The 21,376-nt window shown below is 32.7% G+C and overlaps 2 protein-coding genes across 4 annotated transcripts in view; one reads left to right on the top strand and one right to left on the bottom strand.

The window, feature by feature from the left end:
• LOC139087878 (uncharacterized) overlaps positions 1–21,376 on the bottom strand; it is a 141,973-nt gene that overhangs the window by 105,430 nt on the left and 15,167 nt on the right. The window lies entirely within an intron of this gene.
• LOC139087764 (vitellogenin-1-like) lies at positions 276–16,046 on the top strand. 2 transcript variants are annotated; one of them, XM_070636668.1, is made up of 11 exons: positions 276–413; positions 11,630–11,995; positions 12,573–12,986; positions 13,079–13,097; positions 13,163–13,232; positions 13,706–13,721; positions 13,826–13,870; positions 15,105–15,134; positions 15,262–15,288; positions 15,546–15,612; positions 15,719–16,046. In XM_070636668.1, the coding sequence occupies exons 2-11, from the start codon at positions 11,743–11,745 to the stop codon at positions 15,927–15,929; spliced, it is 1,152 nt and encodes a 383-aa protein (XP_070492769.1). In that variant the 5' UTR covers positions 276–413; positions 11,630–11,742; the 3' UTR covers positions 15,930–16,046. The 2 variants fall into 2 exon arrangements, with proteins under 2 accessions (XP_070492769.1, XP_070492770.1); XM_070636669.1 differs by having other exon boundaries at positions 332–439.

The following is a 21,376-nucleotide window of genomic DNA, read 5'->3' as shown; positions in this document are numbered from 1 at the left end:
GACAAAGACACAAGCTTTCATTTGACCATGAAATCAAATCATACTGTCCACTTAACAGCCATATAGACAACATTCAATCATGTGCTGATCGGAACGCCTTCGTGTATGACAAAAATATTAAAATACAATCACAGACATTTAAGCTATACGGAAAATAATCTCAACAAACATTTTAATCTCAGTCGAGTACAACTCATACTTTTTCTTTGCATAAACTTAATAAATATTTTTAAAATATACTTTACGTATTTACATTAACAAACAGCAGCAGAACACGAAAATCATTTAAATTATCAAGTCGATGAGTTTGAGAAGTTTAGTTTTACTTTATTCATCATACGCGTTAGATTGCGAGACTTTTTCATCCTCATTGTTTCAGTTTTCGGATGAAAATAATATTTTGTTGAGAGCTTGTAAGTGAGAAGTTGAAAAAAGATCTGTGAGTTTCCCACGCGCGTGATTTTAAGCGAGCATTTGTTTTTTTTTTTTTATTGTGTTTCCTACGCTGTTAAAGAAAGTCGTGATGCTGTTTTTTAATCATCCTGGGAATACTTTTATCATGGTTGCTTTTTGTGAAGGGTGTTGAAGTGTGAATTAAATATTTGTTGCCTGATGCGATGCTGTGTTTTTGTAGGGATAAGTGGACTTGTGGGGGTGTTTTTGGATTTATCTGTGTTTTGGGGGCTTGAAGGGTTTGTTTATACTGAGGAACAGTTCACTTAGGATGTGGATTATTGGAAAATGTGGGATTTCCATCTACCGCAAGTGGACAACCTGTAATAATGTCTAGTTAATAACTAGACCAATAGACGACTCAGGCTCGAGATATTTATACCCGGGGTCTATATGCTCTTCTTGACACAACAAAGCGTGCTTTACAGACTAAGAAGGACATATCACGGTCCCAAACTTGAAAATTAACCCTCTGCCAGTCCTTAGCTCCAGACAAGCTCCAGACCCCTAAAAATTATTCTAACTCATTCTCAAAGTTTCCATTTTCACAAAAGGTATGAGAAAATTACAAAATAAGAACTTTACAGTCTGTGCAAAAAGTATGATGAAGAATATAAAGTAAGAAGAACTGGATAGAATAGAATATGTAAAGAGTAGCGTAGTGTGAATTAACAGAAAATTTTCCTTTACTTTTCTGTTTGAATTATCGTCAAATCTCGCTTCTTTATCTGTATTATTCGCGTGCTTTTCACTCAGCATCAAGCATCAAATTTCTCAAGAGAATTTCATACTCTTCTTGTGCATTTTTATAAAATTTCAAATTCTCAATTTTCTTGAAGACATTCGTGCAGTTTCAGAAAATGGGAAACTGTAGAAAGGGGAATTCCGAATAATAAAAGTGTTTTTAATATTAAATTTTTCTTGCACGTTGTTCTACATAAAAAAATCGAAAGGAATGTTCTCTTCGCTCGTGAATTTCACATGGAGAAGTGGCAACAACTGAAATTTTTATGCCTGGGAATACTTTTATCATGGTTGCTTTTTGTGAAGGGTGTTGAAGTGTGAATTAAATATTTGTTGCCTGATGCGATGTGTTTTTGTAGGGATAAGTGGACTGCGTCGCAGCACGAGACTTGGATGGAAAAGTAAAAGTGATTTTGAAAATTTTTTGTGAAAAAAAAGTTGAATACATGGGAAAAGTTTTGCATTGGAAGGTAGCCCGAGCGACACAAATGATGAAGACTCAGCTACGGAGCAGCTAAGACTCCACTAATCCCCTTTTATTAGCTCCAAATGGAAGCCATGTCCGTTAAACGTCCATATGGCCATATGAGCCTTCATTATATGTGTCGCTCGGGTAGGCAGACTCCTTATTAAACATAGAACAGCATAATAATTCTATCAAACTCCAATTCAAGCTATTCTATGCTACCAGGTCATCAAACATTATTTTATGATATTTAGGTCGAGCAAAGATCATAGAATGGAAAATTTTTAATGATGAACATTCATCTATTCATTCATAAAATTCTTCATGGCTGTGGGTAGTTGCGAACTGCATAAAAAAATTTGTCTGAACATTATTGATAATGTATAAAGGAATTCTTCGATAAAAAAAGAAGCTTTCCTCTACATAAAATTTTATGGCAATTTTTTTCTGGGGATGTGAAAAAGGTCAATTATGTGGGACTCATTGGCAACGTAAAATGTATTTTTGGGATATAAAAAAGTTTGCCATTATTTTTATTTTTGAACTTGAGGTTGTGAATGTTTTTTAATGGACTTTTTGTCACCTTTTTGTGTGATATTTTTGATGAAAGATTGGATATTTTGGAAATGATCAATCCTATTTCGAGTGATACAAAACTGGGGTGTCATGCCCTAAAAAGCAAAGAGCGTGCTCTCAACAGCAGAGTAAGGTGAAAGCAACAGTCCTGAGCATGTTTATCTAGTATATTTAAGAGATGTTTCTCGTCTGTTAGGGATGGTTCTTGAAGTAGGAACCAATAAGTCTGAACTTGAAGTTATGACTTGTCAACTCATTTTTCTTTCAAAAAACTTAAAGCTTACTCAATTTTCGACTTCGAGTCAACTCGACTTAACTTGATTCTATCAAGTCTATCAACGATTCTATCGACTTGACTTGAAGTCGACTTTTGAAAATGTCAATGAAGTTTCCTTAAAACTCTAACTCTCAATTCATAAGTATCAACAACAAACTTTGTCAATATTGACTGACTAAGCATTTTAATCTAAAATAAACATTTGTACTAGATTCTCAAGAACTCATTGCAATCATAATTTAATCTATGTCAATTATAATATTCATAATCTTACTTTATCTCAATTAATTGTTCTTTCGGGCCGATCACTTTATTACATAGCATTCTTAAGTATTAGGTGAAAGGATGGCGAGGATTGATATTTTGTTTCTGAAGGGTGTCATATAGTTGATTTCTTGCGTTACGTAATAAGTGAATGACCCTATTCGCTATAGATATGAATTATACATTTTAAAGTAGATTTTAATGAGTTCTGCAAAATCTATTTATATTGAATTTAATGAATACCAACAGATATCTTGAAGATGATGTTATCGAGAGATTTTTAAGTAGCTGCCAATTTATTATATCTAGCCACAACTCTGAACATTGAAAACTCTAGTTCCTAATTTAAGCACTAAAAAAATTCTCACTCTAATTCATTTTGATTTATTTCCCATTGACAAGCTTTTTTTTACAACAACAATTTGTCTATGTGATTAATTAAATATTCATAAAGTGATTAATTATTTATCAAGTGACTCAGCATTAACTCGAGACTACTAAACAAACAATTTTTTGTTATTATTGTCTGAAAAAAGAAGTATAAAATTTATACTTACATTAAAAATGTATGGCGGAAATGTTTTGAGTGGTTCTATTGTGAGGCACTTGACCCCCAACCAGAGCTGACAATTGTGGTTTCTACTTTTGGTAGAACTCAGTGGCTTTTGGGTATTAAAGGTGTGGTCTGTGATTTTTTGTATTCCTTTATGCTATATAATGTGAGTTTTTAAAGGAAATTTATTGCATTTTTCATTATAATAATATCCACCAAAATTTATAACCATAATAAATTCATATCAAACTGACTGAATTTTGAGATCCATTATCATGTTTACGCGTGACACATGATGAACCATTAAACATCAACAAATCATTTCGGCATAAACACTTCATTGCAAAATGATGATGACAGATTTCGCTAAAATCAATTATCATAAATCTAAATTACATCATTTATATTCACATTAAATTAATGGATGTGACGATACATACTTATCTGGTTGCAATTGTACCAAATTATCATAAAAACTAATGATTTCAATGATTTGTGTCATTTTAAATTCATTTATGTCAATTAATTTAATTTGAATTTTATCTTGCTTATTTGTGAGGATTGGAATTAGATTATATCCATTCAAGGTTGTGAGTTAGACTCACGTGTTGGAACATTGAATCTTAATTAACGATGTTTCAAGATTATACTTGATTTTTTTATGAAATTTTCTTGTAACTGTAAATGTTTTGCATCTAGTCTGTAATTTGATGACCAATAATCAATTTTCCGAAGGTCACTGATTGGTTCCGTGAGAATTTTGATATTAAACCCTAGCTGTAAGGGCCAGATCCGTGCTACAATTAAAATCAATTATCAAGCTTATTGTCTATAATTTTGAGGAATTTTACAATGAGTAATTTCCATGTAATTCATTCAGAGATAAACGTCCATAATCAAATTCGGAGATAAGCATGAATATTTCGATATCAAAACTTAACTGTAATTATTAATAAGACAAAGTATGATTTAATAACCTTGTAGATTCGAATCAATGAAAGTAGCTAGGCAAGTAAATCTCACATGAGAACTAACTTGATGCGTATTTACAACAACAAAGAGAAAATGCGAGAAACATCCAATGCTGAGAAAATTGCACATTCACGTTGATTCAACGATGACTTAATTTACATGCTTTAATTTCACGTTGAATTATAACTTGGAACTAGTTTGCGCTTATTAATTATTAATTTGTTTGTGATTCATAATAGCATGTACATACTACTTAATTTAATTCCACAAAGTTTTAACAACTACTTAAGTTTTAAAGTGACTTTAATGAGTCACAACACTTGAAATAATTAAATAATTTGACTATAATTGTGCCAATTATTGTCAACAAGTTTACATTGTTGCTGCTGTTAAATCAGAAGGGCTATAAATAGTCAAATTCAGCATTTCCTTAAAGGGCATCAAATCAAAATGATTTATTCAAAATAAATTGTCTCTAATTACATTTCCGACGAGCTTTTGCACCTGTCTTTACTTCATAATACTCAATTGCCCAAATTGTGACAAATTTTCCTCGAGATAACAACTTAATCACTCATAAAATTTAATTAGCTAATGATTCACCGTCATCATGAGCAAAGTGACTGTAGTAATTAAAAATTCAGTAGACTAGAGATTCATTTATGTCACCTTTATTAATTCTGAAAAATGCTCAAGTTAACTTCTTCACAGCATTCCATCACAAACGTCCGTATTTTGTTTAAAGCTCTTAAAAACATTTTTATGTCAACTTTAGCTGCTCATATCTAAAGAGCTACTTGAGTGCTTCTTTTTTTTAATCTTCGCATTTATAATATGCATAATCATCAACACTTACAGCATAAACGAGAGTTGAACGAAAATGAAACTTTTTTTAAGGAACTTTCTTCTCTCTTTTCCTTTTGTTCTTTACGTTCTCGTCAAAAAAAAAGTAAACTTTTTGTTCTCATGAGTTCCAGCGGAGCTGTCATGGACTTGTTTATAAGTGATGTTAACGAATTGTGTTGATTTCTTCCAATAAACTTAGTTAAATGCCACAAATTCTAGTGATCCAATAACTAATTGTATGCCGGAGGTCAGATATTCAATTTTGTCTTGCAATACGGGAGCTACATGTTGCTCCTCTAGAGTAACGTCAAAATATGCTGCATGAGACACTTCTGTGTTAGTTTGCCGATAAATGTCAACCCTAGACCTACCTGGTACATCCAGCACATCAAAACCGAATGTGTGAAATTGATTGACATATCTTGTAAACAACGTCCCACAACAGCAACAACAATAACGACAGAAATGTTTAAGTGATGTGAAATTGTTTGTATAATACAACAATGTAGAAAAAGTTTTACAGTCTTTAAAATAAGTAGAAACTGAGGAAACAATAATCGCTATCAAAATAAGAATGAAACACTTTTGTGTCAAAACAGCTTTACAAAAAATTTTAATTGACTAGGAAGTTCTCTTGTTTCATATGTGACATTTCCGCTCAAATTAAAATATTCTTGTGGAAAATTGGATGAGAAATGAAAATAGAATTTTGAGTTCCCAAGTTCCCATCAACAATCTGTCTGTATACAGCAATTTTTCACATCATTTCCTCAACATATCCAAATTTTTACATGCGTTATCAGACTCACGCAAGCTGGCTCTAAAAATAGACAAACATACTCAATTTCTGTTCCTAAAAATACAAAGTTCTATGATATATTATGCCCGCATCATGCACAACAACGCAAAAATCGTAAAAAGCTTCCACGTGTGTGACCGCCTTAAAGTTTTCTGAATTAGAGCTTTTATAGTCTATTGTCGTACGAGTATGAATAAGAAGCAAATAAAAGGAACTTTTTTTCGCATTCGATTTAGTAATGAGGATAGACATGAAGACAGACAGATAAACTATTAGTGGAATCAATGTAGATTGTCAAATGAATCTCATATTTTATTGACTATATGGCCTTGACGCGTAGATTGAGGGATGAGTCTTGTGTGACATGATTCTTCTTGGCAGACTTGCAGTCTAGAGCAATTGACTGTTTATTGCATGCATAATTAAAATTCAGATATTAAATTTTCTACATGCGGCTAAAAACTCATTATTAAGCCACAAGAAAAGCATTAAAAAATTACTCAAAGGAATCTCAAAACTTTGATTCAATTTCATTTATAAAGCATTAAACGACACACTCAGCACAACGTCAAGCATAAAGATGAAAGGAAAAAATAAGCACAAGGATTTTTCAGGATTGATTGGAAGCTTTCATCTTTCAATTTTCAAGATACTTCTCATTTCATTCCGTTTAATGAATTTTTATTGTTCAAAAAATAGAACATCCAATTCGATGAAGAATGTCTTCATTCAATGGAAGCCTTTTTGTGGAACACACAAGTAAATTTCATTTAATATTTCTATCAGCAGTTTTATTGAGTTAAAGAGTTGCTGGATATGCTTTGGCTGATGGTTGGAGTTAGATTGACCAAGATTGCAGTCAGCTCATAATTCACAGACTTTCATCTGCCAATTATAGTAGATTTCTGTACCTGAATGTCTAATCTTAGAAAAAAACTGCGTCTTAATCACAAACCATCCACAACTTCCATCATTCTTTCTCCTATTTCATATCATAAGTCTTCTTAGACATTCACATACATTCATCGCGCATTCATCGCTTCCATTCTTCTCTGCAATTGCGTAGAATTCAATTTATAAAAATAAATATGATGGAAAAATATGAAGATGGAAAAACTGTACATAAAAGAATGATTCCATTGAATGTATTATACATGTGACATTTATGATACAATTCCTATTTTTTTATTTAAATTATGCGAAAAATACTTTGATACATGTATCAGGCACACAGAGGAGAAATATACATAAAAAACTTTTAAGGAACAAATAATAGACATGGTGAATAATATCATGATTAAATTGGGGGATCATAAGCATTGTAGAAAGTTTCTCCTTGTTGTTCAAAGTGCGATAAGCGGAAGAAGCGTATCTTGAGGGGAGAAAATCGAAAAGTTTTGTCTTTGGGATGACTAATTTGAATGTGGAAGTGACATTTTACATTTTTTTCCTCATGAGTGGATGATTGTGTAGTCATTGTGTCTGAAAATTCCTGGAGTGGACAGTGACAAAGTTTGTAATTGAATTTATTTTGTAATTTGAAGCAATGTAAATGATTTTTTGATTTGTGGGCATTGCTGGTTGTGAATTAACGGCTATTTTGATTAAATGGCCAAGTTATTCTAAGAATCATGACATCAAATAATAGTATGAAATGAGGTACGGTGGTTAAAATGGTCAACTTAGTGCCAATTTCACACCAAACACCACCTGATGCAGAATTCTTCAATTGTTAATTCTGAGAAAACTTTAAAGTTCAAACATATTATTAATCGACGTTCAAATTGTTTCAAAAGAAATGCTGCTAGCTAGCTCCTTTGTTTCATGTAGCCTTTTGGCTCAAGACAAATAGCATGTCATTTGTTTCTATCCAAGTGCATCAATTTGTCAAAAAGCTCCAGGAAAAACAGAATGAGGAAGTTGTGCAATGAATTCATAATTTGCTGACATAAAGCGCATTTTAATCAATTCAACACCCGGACAGCTCCAGTGTGATATAAGTTTGTAGTCAGAGTGGATCAAGCACTAAGTTCATAAAACACTGTATTTATTTACCTTTATGTAAGCTTTTAAGAGCCAAGTGCCATTCATTTTAGAATTCACTTAAGAAGCCTCTAAATGCAATGCCTGATCATCAAAATTTCAAGCCGTAAAGCATCCTTAATACTAGTACTAAAATATTAAAAGCCAAATTTCCAAGAAATCAGAACACAGTCTCAACTGTTCACACAGAATAACATCTTCTTACAACAAAATTACGTTACAAAAAAAATGAACATAAAAGTCGATAAATGAAAGGAGTTGGGGGATGCAAAGAAGAATGAAGATGTCAAAGTTGAGAACATGAGTACAGCCAGAGGTGTTAAAATTACATCATGAAAAAATCTCACACACAAAAAAAAAGTCAGTAATGTGTACAGATGTATATAAGCATCTACATAGCTGACACATATGGATGAGCACATAAAGACAGTGAGCGCGTCAAAGGCAAAAGACAAACATCCCGTTTGACAATATACAGTAAATTTATTTATTTCAAAAGAAGAGATGAACAAGGAACAAAAAATGTTTTTCAATTTGTTTCACCTTTTAAAGCTCCATCAAATAATGTTTCTTGTTGTCTTTCTCTCTTTTTATTCCCTTCCTTTATGCTTAACAGACATAAAAATGGAGAAAAAGTGATTGTAATAAAAGAAAATTTCCTTTTTTCTGTTCATACAAAGAACAATATAAAGGAAAAATGTTTCATAAATTTCTAACTCGACTGGTGGAACCAATTTTCCTATTGGACCAATGGTTTGGATTGTCTGTCTGTCCAGCCATGGGCTAGGAAGTGTTAAAAACAAGGATTAGTTGCGTTTTGGATTTTAATTCAATTCTGATGTTTAAAACTGAAAAACATCCATTTAGTGCTCTTAAGATCCTCAAGAGCCTTAAGCCACAAATCAATATCCAAGAATCTGTCAAGAATCTCAAGAAGAATATCCACTGATCACATCGAATCCACAAGCTTTCACACAATAAAAAGACATATTGTAACGACGCACCCTGAACGATTCATTATAATGAATAATTCTTAATTCCCATGCGCTACTCCCATCCATTTATACCTCAACTCGACATTCAATTCCTTCTCCATCTCTAGACTCTGTCTGTACGGCAATTGAAAGATAAAGAGAAGTTTCTTATTTTTTGCAAATTGTGAAGAAGAATATTCTCTGCTGAATTGAGCCTTTTCTATCTTTCTCTGCCTTCCTGTCCTTGATTGAGGCCTTCAATCTTCAAAATTCTTTTTTCCCAGTGCTCTCATTCTTCTTGTTTTTCATTCATGAATTGCTGGCTCATTGGAAGAATTTTTCATATTAAATTAAAAACTTTTGTTTCATTCTTTGTAAAATTTCCTTTGCAGACTGGGATATATGTATGTAAGTCAAAGTTATTGTATGTCAAGTTTCTTCGGAAGTTTGAGCTACATAGTTTGAATGCTGTACTAGTTTTGTAAACAGGATACTTTAGTTTGGAAAATATGATGAATTTTTAAGTTGAAATTTATGTTCAGTACTTTGGGAAGTTCTGTTCAGTCAGTTTAAAAATGAGTAGCGTATTAAACTATTTTTTATAGTCTCTAGAGCAGTTATACTCAAACTATTCTCTGATATACGTCTCTAAAGTATTCAAATATGATCCTCAAGATAAAGAAACCGAAAAGCTGACCCGAAAGGCACACTGCGTCGTTATAGTGACAAATCCAGCGCTAGATTGGTGTAGCTTCTGTTTGGGACTTGACTGTATTAAATCCGTCCTCAGGCTAGACTTACACCGGTCTACACAGTGTACCTTCCAAGTTACATGTTACTCAAGAATCCCAGGTCATAATAAAGCATGTCTCACTCTAAAATGTCTGTAAAGCACTGCTATATATCTTCTATGAATTCAAAATTTAATTCATCACATTATTCCCAACCGAGTCTTTCATCTTCCTCTTTCATCAACAATTACAGCAATAACTCAAAAGATTGAACAATTCTGAACCAAAAAAAGGGAAAATAATCGCTTCCAATTCAATGAAGCATAGGGTTTTATTGTGTTATTCTTCCTTAATAAATTGCAATGAATTCTTCATCAATATTTATCCTCTTTTTAAACTCCTTCCAATTCTTATTTATTTATTATAAGAATGAAAAACAGAAAAAAGATCAAAAATGTTTATTTTATGTCTGATTCGCGGAAAAATGAGGCAGCATAAAATTTATTTATAAACAAGTACAAGACGTTACGATGGAAATTCGTTAAATGTTTATTGTTTCTATATTTAAGCAATTTCAAACTGCGTAGCTGATTCTTTAGAATTTATCATTAAATTGTGCACGAGTAAATGACTAAAGCTCATAATAAGATAAAATAATTCCCTGGAACTGACTGAAAGTAAGTCAGCGACGTAGAAAAACTACAATAAAGTATCATTAAATCACAATACATATGAAAGGATGTACATACATATTAAATGTTTGTATTGTGAATGCGAGCATAAAGAACTTTCAATGATTCTTCTACCAACCACCACTCCCATGAGTCTAAGGGAGCTTTGGATAAAAAATTCTGAAAATAATCATAATCATAAAACATCAATAATGTTGATTGAATTGAATAGTCATGAGTCTACACTTATAGCACCCAAAAGGTTTGCTCTAGAATCTTTAATACTTTTGAGTATGTGAGTGTGTCTATGTTTGTGGAATAATGTAGAACGAAAAGAACTGAATGCTAATATTATTTTGGGTAAGAATGGAAGTAGCATATGCGGTAAATAGTAAAAACCCTTAAAAAAGTGGTAAATTTTCAAGAAGGTCAGGTCCGAGACGTAAATTTTTGAAGGACATTGTAAGGCTGCTAACATTTGTAATAAAAGGCTAGATGGCAGGATATGTATATGTTAAAAAAGCCAGCTTAAGGGTCAACCTTTGTTGACTTTAGTGTAGCTTGAGTATTGCTCGGGATATGGAAGGATGTGGCGATTTCCTGACCACATATAATACTTTACAATTCAAAAATAGAACTAGCGTGTCATTTCGAATGAATTGAAGCATGTTGAGTTCCTTTTAGTTTTATTGAATGGAAATTATGTCGTGTTGCTTGGATGCTCTCATTAAGGGCTAAGCCGATAGTAAAGTTTGAGTCTGGAGTAATAGAGCGTCTTTAGATAAGGACACAATGTCCATTCTAGATGCCACTGTTTTTATGTTTGCAAGCAACCAAGCAATTCAATTTGTGTTCATTGCAGTTTCAAAGCTCTAAATTTCCTCATTATTCTCAGAATGACTTGAAAAAATTCTCAATGTCAGTTCCGAAAGTCGCAAACGTTGTCATTTTCCTCAATTTTTCTTACTTCTTTATCTCATTTGTGCTCAGAACTTCCACAAACAAGCTTAGAAATGAAAACAAATAGAATAGAAGATTAAAATTTGTTTACATGACTGTCGAGAACATTGAATGAGGAACGGAAAGAAGGAAAACAAGCAAAAACCGAAACTACAATGATGACCGCAATCCATTGACTACGGATTGCTATTCATTGACTTTTACGACTTTTAGGAAACTTGCTTCGCTTAAAATGCGCTTCATTTCCATTTTTTACTGCAAGTTATTCATGTTTTCTTTATTGTCTTCAACCAACTTTAGGTATTAAGTCGATCAAACGAAGAAGGTGACGGAACACAACAGCCAACAAATAACAATAATTGTCTTTTTCCTGTGCGACAAGTAGACAAGCAAACAAAGCACAAAAATTCAAAATGAAAACATCAATCATGCTAATTTATAGTGCAGCAACAATTGTTTTATTACACCAATATGTCGTTGTTGCCACACCAGGAAGTTTCACAGACAAAATATCCGACGTTGGACGTTTAGGTGTAAAAGCAGGCTCTGGTATAATTAAGAAAGTTCCTGATTTAATACCGACACCGGAAAATTTATATACAGTTTCGAAGCAAACATTGATTGGATTGCCATTTGAGTTACTTCTGTCAGGAATTGACAAGCTATGTGAGTTTGTATAAGCTATATAATTTTCTATTTCCATTTTTATTTCATTTCTTCTTACTGCCACTTTGCTATTCATTTCATTTCATTTCAATATTTATACCGTTTCGTGTTTGTATTTGCAGAAGCTTATTTGCTTGTTTATTTATGTTTGAATGGATGTAGCTGATTTATTTAGGATGATTAAGGAAAAAGGCTTGAATGTTTAGATTAAAATGATTTCTTTTTTTGGGTCAACGCTAAGATTTTTATGATGTTTTCGAGCTAAATATGACAAATTGTGGTAGTTGTGGCTGAAAGGTCTGAATAATCTTTAAGATGGCATGTAAAGAGGGTTAATAGTGCTGTTTATGGGTCAGCAGTACAATATAAAGCAACTCAAATGTGTTGCTTTAGGAACTTAAATTGTTATGCCAGAAATAATACAAAAATTAATAAAAATACAATCAGCATGAACACCCATGAGAACATCCATATGTAAATACAAATACAGCATATACACTCATCAAATATTATTTTCAAACAAAACAACAGAAAAAATCCAATCGGCCATTTAATTTGGTTTGTATAATTCCCACAGGCTCAATCGCACTCGCAGCAGGCAACAGCACCGAGTCATTCAAACAACCAAAAAATGAGGAAATAAATTACGTCCTTTTGACAGAAAATGAAAATGTTTCAATTCCTGTCACCGATTCGGTACGCTTATGGGCACATGAGAAATTTGATCCATCGAAAAAAGTTGTTGTAATGATAACTGGATGGAATTCGGACATCGATTCAGAAAATACAGCAGCGGATGAATTATGGAAGGCGTACAAGTCGCGAGGCGATACAAACTTTATCTTAATTGACACAGCACGTTATGTCGATACACTTTATGCATGGAGTGCATTCAATACACAAGAACTGGGTAAAGCCGTCGGTAAGGGACTTGCTGAGCTGATAAATTATGTTCCACTTGAAAATATTCATGTTATGGGGCACAGTTTAGGTAAGTTTGACACGAAATATCCAACAATGGAAGCAGTTTAATTTATTTAACATGAATTTTTAATTCCTGCTTACTTTATTTTATCCTTAAAGGCGCTCATATTGCGGGAAGGTAAATAACGTCATGTAAATGTTTTAAATGTTCATATTTTGATAAAAATTCCTTCATTTATACAGTGCAGGCAAAACATTTCAACATGAGACTGATAAACTTTTACCGAGGATCACAGCATTTGATCCAGCAAAGGTAAGTAAAAGTTATGCACTGAAGGATGTCACATGCATAGTTTTCATTTCCATCTATACGATGAAAATAAGGTGAAAACATGTCAAGTTGGAAATTTTCTTGGTGGTAGAAGTTTAAAGCGCATTTTTTTGTGCTGATTAATAAGATTATTGCTTGTAACAGAGAAGACTTGTAGGGCTTGATTCAAGAAAATAAGATGAATTGTGACTAAAAGCTTCAATGCCAAGAATCACTGGCTAATCCTTGCTCAAACACATTTACGCGGGAGCTCGCTTATTGCCTCATCAATTGCAATACATTCAGTCAATCCGTCCACAATGAACCCCATCAGCACAAAGCACAAGCTATGCTTGAAATACAGAAAAACTTTCGTAGAAAATTTCATTAAAAAACTTTTTCCGAACTCATTCTTATTCCACTCTCTCTTTTTTTCTTTTCATATTATTCACAAATGAACCTAATGAAACTTCCAGCCATGTTTCGGAGAAGGTATGTAATATGCATACACATGTAAGCTTGTTGATGATAAAAAGCAACAGTATGAAGAATTAGACTTTGATTTTTACATAATGAATTTCATTATCATCCCATAGGTGAAAGTCTACAAGGAGTTGGAAGAGGTGATGCAGAATTTGTTGGTAAGTATATACTTAAGAATAAATAAAGTCTATGGCATTATTGCCTGTGAACATGTATAAGCTTAAGGAAAAATTATGGACTGAGGAAATGAAATGTCTCACTCAGTTGGATGTTGCTTACGTAATGGTCCTATTTACATAAATATTTTATACTAAATCACAAAATGTTGTTGTGTGTCCTCGGAATTTCCTCTCAGGATTTTGCTCTTGCTACACTCAATGACTATGAAAATTTTTGCGGTCAGATGGGAAAAAGTTAGAAATGTCCTTTGTGGAAATTGTTTTGTGGTGAGTTTAGGGTGCTTCGAGAAAGGATTTAAAGGCTGGAAGGTCGATAATGTTAGGAATCGGTCAGTTACTGGATGTCGCTGTAGGTTGAGCATTCAACATAATTGATGACAGTTAGCTCCTAAATCCTTTTATGGCTACTTCCATGCTAACAAAAAATTACACCTTCTGAAAAATTTAAGGCACAACATCCTACAATACCAAAAAATGGATGAAGATCCTTCCAAAATTCTACCTAAAAATTCCAATATTTTCAAGAATTCTACCGAAAAGTCCTTGAATACCCCAAAATACAGTCACACAATATTAAAGACCTTTTAATTTAATATCCTTTATTACAGTCGTCAGACTATTGTGTTCCTTTAACATTTATATATTTAGCTTCCTTTTTTGTATTCAAAGAATTTCAACCCTTAAAAAATATTTTATATCCATAGCCATGATGCGAATTTAGAAAAGAGAAAGTTCCACTACAGCAATGAACATTTATTTACAAGAGGATATGATTTATTGAAGAGCATTTAGGAAGAAGTAAATCCTCGGTATCTTCTTATCAGATGGTGATATTTAACGCGTAATTAATTTTTTATTTTGTAGGATTTTGTGAATGTAGAATTTTGAAAAAAATTAATAGATTCCGTTTGGTCATGCTATATAAATTTTTTGGAAGTCATTTGGCATAGCAATGTGCTGCTTAAATTTACACATAAATTAGAATTTTTACCATAAACATCATCCTCAATCTGACACTCGTACACAAAATTTGCAAACATCTCAGCCTTGCTGTAAAAAAATCAGCATCATTTCCTCAAGTCAAGTCAAGTCCTTCAATGGATTTTCATGTTCATTTAACTTTATCTCTCAATCTCTTCTTAAATTTATTTATTTATCCATGATTCTCATAACATCTTTCATTTCAAATTCGTGACGGCAATTTTCATTACAGATGTTATACACTCAGATGCCGGTGGACTTGGTAGGTGTATGCATAAAATATTGAGTATACAAAAGAAGAAAAAGTAATTTTGGACGTTTCTCTTTTCATCTTATTTTGCCTTTTTTTAACATCCGAACACTAACACATGTGAATCACGGAAATACAGGAAAACCCGAAGCTATTGGAGATGCAGGTCAGGTGGACTATCAGAATGATGTCGATTGAATTAATTATTTTTTTTATCTGTTGATGTCTACTCTCATTTGAGAGATACCTTTACGAGTGGATTTTTAAGAAGCCTAGAGTGCCTGTGGATGAGGTTGACTATTTGTCTAGTCATGCCTATATAAAATTCTCTAGAATTGCTTCCATAAGGCTAGAAAAATGCTTCATAATCATCCACACGTGGATCAACATCAAATTCAAACTCATTTTTCTCATATCCTATAGATTTTTTCCCAAATGGAATTGTCCCGTTAATGCCAGGCTGCTTTACGATTTTCTGCTCTCATTCAAGGTAAACTGTTGTACGTGTACTTAATTTAAGAATTCATTAAAACTTACTTTTATGACTTTCACTTTTTACTCTGGTCGAATGTCGTTGGTCGATTAATCGTCAACAGAGCTTGGGAATATTATGCTGAAACGGTGTACAAGGGCAATGAAAACAACTTTATTGCTAAAAAGTGTGGATCACTTCATTCATTTGAAATCAATGCATGCATCAGACAAGAAGTCGCAATGGGTTACTCATGTCCAAAGACAGTAAAGGGAAATTTCTTCTTAAAGACCAAGAGTAAATTCCCATTTGGACTTAGTAAACGCGAGGAGTGATGACTTAATGCTGACAGATGAGAAATGACGAGTAATCGTCTCAAGGAAGAGAAAAATAATGTATTAAGGATTGTTTGAATGAATAAGCAATAAAAATTTATCCTATTCTGGCCTGAATTTCATGTTTGTTGTTTATGCTGTGCTTCGGTCTATTCTCATGTACGGATAGCTCATATTATTTAATCACTGTTATTTATTTTAGATTTTTGCGTCAGAATCCGAGCAATTGAGGATGTGTTTTGGATGTTTTCAGGTCACTTGTCGAATATATATATTGTTTTCAGGTTCTGTTGTTCTACTGGACTTCAACACATGCCAATCATTGTTCCATACAAATCACGATAAAGCCTACATCACTTGTTGTAGCAGCCACGTTACAGCAGTTAAAAATCTCATTCCATTACTCGGACATTACAGCGATAAGAGCATATACACACACATGCACGTATACACTTTAATGTATATCATGAAAGATAAGTCAACCGTGATGGTGATTGAGGGCATATAAAAAGCACGGCAAGAGAAAAAGTAAACAACAAGAATGGGATTTAGGAGAAAAAATAAGTCGAAAGAGAAAGAAGCATGCGAGAAAGAAACACACTTGACGTAGATAAACCATCGACCTATTCAACTCATCTTATTGATTGCGTTGCACAGCAAATTTATGACCATGTACGTTCTTAATTCTATGATTAGAGAGTCAGTTTTTTTTGAAATTGTTATGTTCATGCTGGTTCAGTTGAGTGAAGAAGAGATATGCGATACATTTGATAAGGCTTGGTGATGTTCTGGGTATCGGAAAGGGCTGAAATGATATGACACACTGCTCTGGATGACAATCTAGAAATGAATTTAACCTAAATAGCACAATCCGGTTGATCGAAATTTTCCAGGCTGGCGACTCTTCGGCACTAAGTAGGAATCATGCCAGCATGAAGGTATCATTAAATTTAATCCAATCAAAAGGTATCCAAAAACATCAAATTAGCAATTTTCTGTGAAAATCTCAAGGATTAGATTCCCACCATTCATAATCACATTCCAAACAAAAGGAATTAATTAATTATGCTGAAGATTGTCTAAGATTTAATCAAAGCATAGCCATTAATATGCTCACATTGTTGCGTCCTAACAAAAGTTAATCTTCGCGATAAATCTTCAAAAATTAAGTTACGAATTGATATTTATCAGCGGATCTGCAAAAGCATTTATCATTCTGTCTGGATTCCTAACCTTAATTAATCAAAAGCAAGTTCTAATTTATATCCAGAATGCATTTTTATTCTCCACCTCCTCATCCATCAACTCTAATTACTTTATAGAAAATTCATTAACTATAAAATCTTTTATAGTAAGCATAAGCACAGAGCCACAATATCGCGTTAAAATGCTCTTTCATGTTCCTCCTCATACTTCCGTATTACAGCATAAAAATGGTTATTAGTCATCTCAAGTGTGATTAGTTAAGCTCTGTTGAATTCATCTAACCGTAAACTTAATTTATGGACAAAGGAAAAATAGCAAATGAGAATTTTTCTGTATTCCTCTATGCTGTTTATTTTACTTTTATTTCCATTTCTTTCCTATCTATTTGCTGCTTCTCTTTTCTAATTAAGCCTGAAAAGCGAAACATTACACAGTATAAGATTCCGTCTTAATCACTAATCAAATAAGTGTGCGGATGTGTATACAAGTGAGAGAGACAGGATACGATAGAGAATGCGAAAGAAATAAGTTTTTTTATTTGCTTTAAGAGACATTGATTTGGACAGACTGTGGTTTTGGTCAGTAATTCGATAGCCTGTCTAAAAAATTCTTTTTCAGCTTGTTCTCTAGATTCTCATTCGTTCAATTCGATCACATTTGATGCCTATTGAGGATCTTATTGCTTGGGTCTGAATTTCAAAATCATGATCCAGTTCCAGTTCCAAGCTCTATTCTAAACTAATGAACATCATAATTAAACAGTCCCACAATGACTTACCAAATGCTTTGACAATTAAACTACCTTCAAGCTCCTAAATGCGCCACATCTAATCAAAATAAAATTTCCTACCTATAGTTTGTTGAAGTGAAAATAAGAAAACAGCATTTACGAGGCATTTGCTATCCGAATAGAGCAGTGGTGTCCAAACTTTTTTGTACCACGGCACACATTGGTTGTAAGTCAGGACACAAACTGCACAAGACATTTCTAAACAATCTCGGAGGTACATTAGTATACCGCGGCACACAGTTTGGACAACACTGGCATAGAGGGTGCGTGTAATGAAGAAATTGCCAAAAAAAATTCTCATTCCTTTCATTAGGAAATACCAAGAAAAATACCTCAAACAACACACATATTAATTCAGCAAACTTTCGAGTCGTATCATTTCAAATAGTTAATTCAAATATTTAGGGTTTTGGAATGAAATGAAATAGAAAGCTGAAAAATAAAAGACTGATGATGAAAATTGTGAGCTACCGTGCTGGAGCTTGGACTCATACATTATATTGAAAATTGAATATTGTAACCGACAATGAACATGCTTAACCGATAGTACGCTATTGTTCATAGGATCCTCAACATTTATATTCAAGAACTACATTCAAGAACGGAAGTTTCAAAAAAGAAATTAAATTTGAAAGCTTTTAATGAAGCTTTTTGATGCTAAAGCAGAAATTTCTGATGGAAATAAGGAAAAAAGTAAATTAAGTTCTTTTGAAATGGTTGAATATGTAAATATATATTAAGTTTTAAATTGAATCATAGACGTAGGATGTTCTTTGGAAAATGATGAAAACAGAATGAATCTTTTTGAGTAAATATGTATAGGTATAAAATTGAATTGAGTCATAATGTTCTTGTACTTGAATTTGAAGCTCATTTCGGTCCACTTGAATGGATGAAATTTATGATTTAGCATTTGAATATGAGGGCAGATGAATGTAGAAAGTCAAGTGGTCAAGTAAGTATTGAGGTCAATAGATGAAATGATTATTCAATATTTTATGTAATTCAATTTGCATGACGAGAGTTTGATTCTTTTATCGGACATAGCTACTTCATATTCTTGACATAGAATAGATGGAACAACAATAGCTTACCACAAGTTTTTTAAGAAGGTCAGAGCTCTATAGAAAGTACCATCAAGCATTTACCGCAGCTTATTAACCATTGATGCTCAGAATCATCATTCCAGTCATCAACTCTGTATCTGATCATAAAATAACTTGTTCACTAATAAAGAACAATAGCAAACAAGGACAAACTTTTTACTATCATAAAAATGTCACGTCTGAATATGATAAAAAAAACTTTTTGAAATTCAATCAGCCGCCGATCACAATACTACTGTATTTCCAATGAAATCAGGAGAGATAGAAAAGATAATTAAATTTTCCTCAATGCCTGAAGGTAACTAAGCAACAGAGAAGATATTAGATGTGCATATCTGCACGAATGACTGTGATACTGTCGAGTTTTTGACTTAGTTCCTACATTATGTGTCTCATGTAGCAAAAAAATCCTAGAAAAGCTGTTCATGCATTAACTAACCCTTTGAACTTCTTCCTAACTTTTGCGTCGATTACAGTCTACTAGTCAGTCAGTCAGTCCTCGCTTATTTATGTCCTTCAATTCTACACATAGAGAAAAACTTTTCACTTTGCTTCTTTTCATTCCTCATCATGTCCTGCAGGCGAATGGAACTGAATACTGATTGCTTGTTGAGAGCTATAAAGTAACTTGTATATGATGAAAATGAATAAGGTGGATGGAGATACTACAAAAAAAGTGTACAATTTAAGAGAAATGTCATAAATGGAGAAGAATGTAAACTTTACGACGGTAATTTGATTGTTGCCAGGTTAGACGTCATAAAGCTATTCTTCATATTACTATGCTAAACTTTTTTTGAGTACTATAATATCAAATTTGGTAAGAGATAGAATGTTGTTCTTTATCTTTACAATGTAAAGTTTAGTGGGAATTGAATGTAGTTCGAGGAATGCATTGTCCAATAAACAAGCTTATATTCAAGTCGAATTTACATAAAATAGCTTAATAATGCTTCATTTGAAGACTTTGTAGCTAATTTCAGAACTTTTGATAGATCCAGCAACATATTTGTTGATTATTCAGTCATTTTCAAACATTTTTGTAAGATCCAACAACAAAATTCAAAGCAAAGAAGAAATTCATCATCATCCTCAAAGTATCTAACAAAAATAACCATAAACCAGAAAGTTGCCACCTCCAACATCTTTATGCACATCAAGTAAATGTATTTCATGCATTAGAATCAAGAAGAAGATGTCGTCGAGAGTATAACTGTGAACAGGATCGATACATTATGTATATGATGATGAGATGTTATGAATTTTTCTTACAAATACAGCATACAGTACAATATCATTAATCTTAAGGTGCTTTATCCTCATTCAGTTCTTTCTACTCCATCATCGTCGTCTTTATTCCATTTTAGATGAAAATATTTTCTACCTCTGCATTTGCTCTGTCCTAAAACTTGAGCTTTTCTCATGCTTTGTTTATTTGTTCTGCTCTGCAAATGGAGAAATGCGACGAAGAAGACTTTTTTGCTTTCCTTTTTCGAGAAGAAATTTCCTATTTATGTCATATTTATTTTATTCAGATGCTGTTTACTTGAGAATAATTCTTTTTTTTTTTTGAGAAAATTCTTCTAATAAATTTATGAATTATAATTATTGTTGACAGAAACAGGACACAAGCTGAATATTTTCTGAGGGATATACAGCTATAAGGAGTAGCTATTTATGGCATTATGTGGAAAATTCCCAAGCGGCTTTATGTTTTCGTATTGAAATAGCTTGATAATAGTCATTAGAATGCAGGAACTCCCTTCACTGACTAGACGATGTTCTTCAATTTGTTAAGGTTTTAGAATCAAAAATCTCATAATTGCATAGAGTTTCATGCAAATTGCTCATGTTACGGGACAATTGAGACTCTATTATGTCATTTTGACATTTCATTGCTGTAACGGTGACTTGATGGTGCAGTGGTGACATAGGATCATCCTTCAAACTCCTCTACAAAGTACAAAATCCAATTAAATGGTATACCTTATTTAAAAAGCAATAAAACCTCAACTATAATCTAAATCCATAGTAAAGCATGACTTTAAAAACTATTAAAGTAATTGAAAAAACAAATTAAAACTTAATAATTCATGCCACTTTCACAACTAAAACACTTCTAGTTGATTACTTTCAAGATTTCTATCAATCGTTTACAAAAGCATTAAAATTATGATGGAATCGCATGCAAATTAAACAAATAAAATTTTTACAACCATTGCATGCATATAATTTTTTAGTTTAATGCCAATTCAGTGGATAAACGCGTGCAGCATGTGATTATTTTTATTCCATGTGGCACATTTTAAATATTTGCTGTAGTCTCAAATCGCTTTATTAAAAGA

The sequence above is a fragment of the Chironomus tepperi genome, unplaced genomic scaffold (assembly GCF_022539635.2).
Source record: "Chironomus tepperi strain 1889 unplaced genomic scaffold, CSIRO-AGI_Ctep_v1 contig_137, whole genome shotgun sequence".
In the NCBI taxonomy this organism is placed as follows: domain Eukaryota; kingdom Metazoa; phylum Arthropoda; class Insecta; order Diptera; family Chironomidae; genus Chironomus; species Chironomus tepperi.
The sequence above is the reverse complement of the archived record's forward strand: the minus strand, read 5'-3'. Positions and strand labels throughout refer to the sequence as shown.

Excerpts from the sequence above, each read along its gene's own strand:
- LOC139087764 (XM_070636668.1), top strand. The coding sequence starts at position 11,743 with ATGAAAACATCAATCATGCTAATTTATAGTGCAGCAACAATTGTTTTA. Across the intron at positions 11,996-12,572 it reads GTCAGGAATTGACAAGCTAT|GCTCAATCGCACTCGCAGCA; the intron begins GTGAGTTTGTAT and ends TAATTCCCACAG. Across the intron at positions 15,289-15,545 it reads CGAAGCTATTGGAGATGCAG|ATTTTTTCCCAAATGGAATT; the intron begins GTCAGGTGGACT and ends CATATCCTATAG.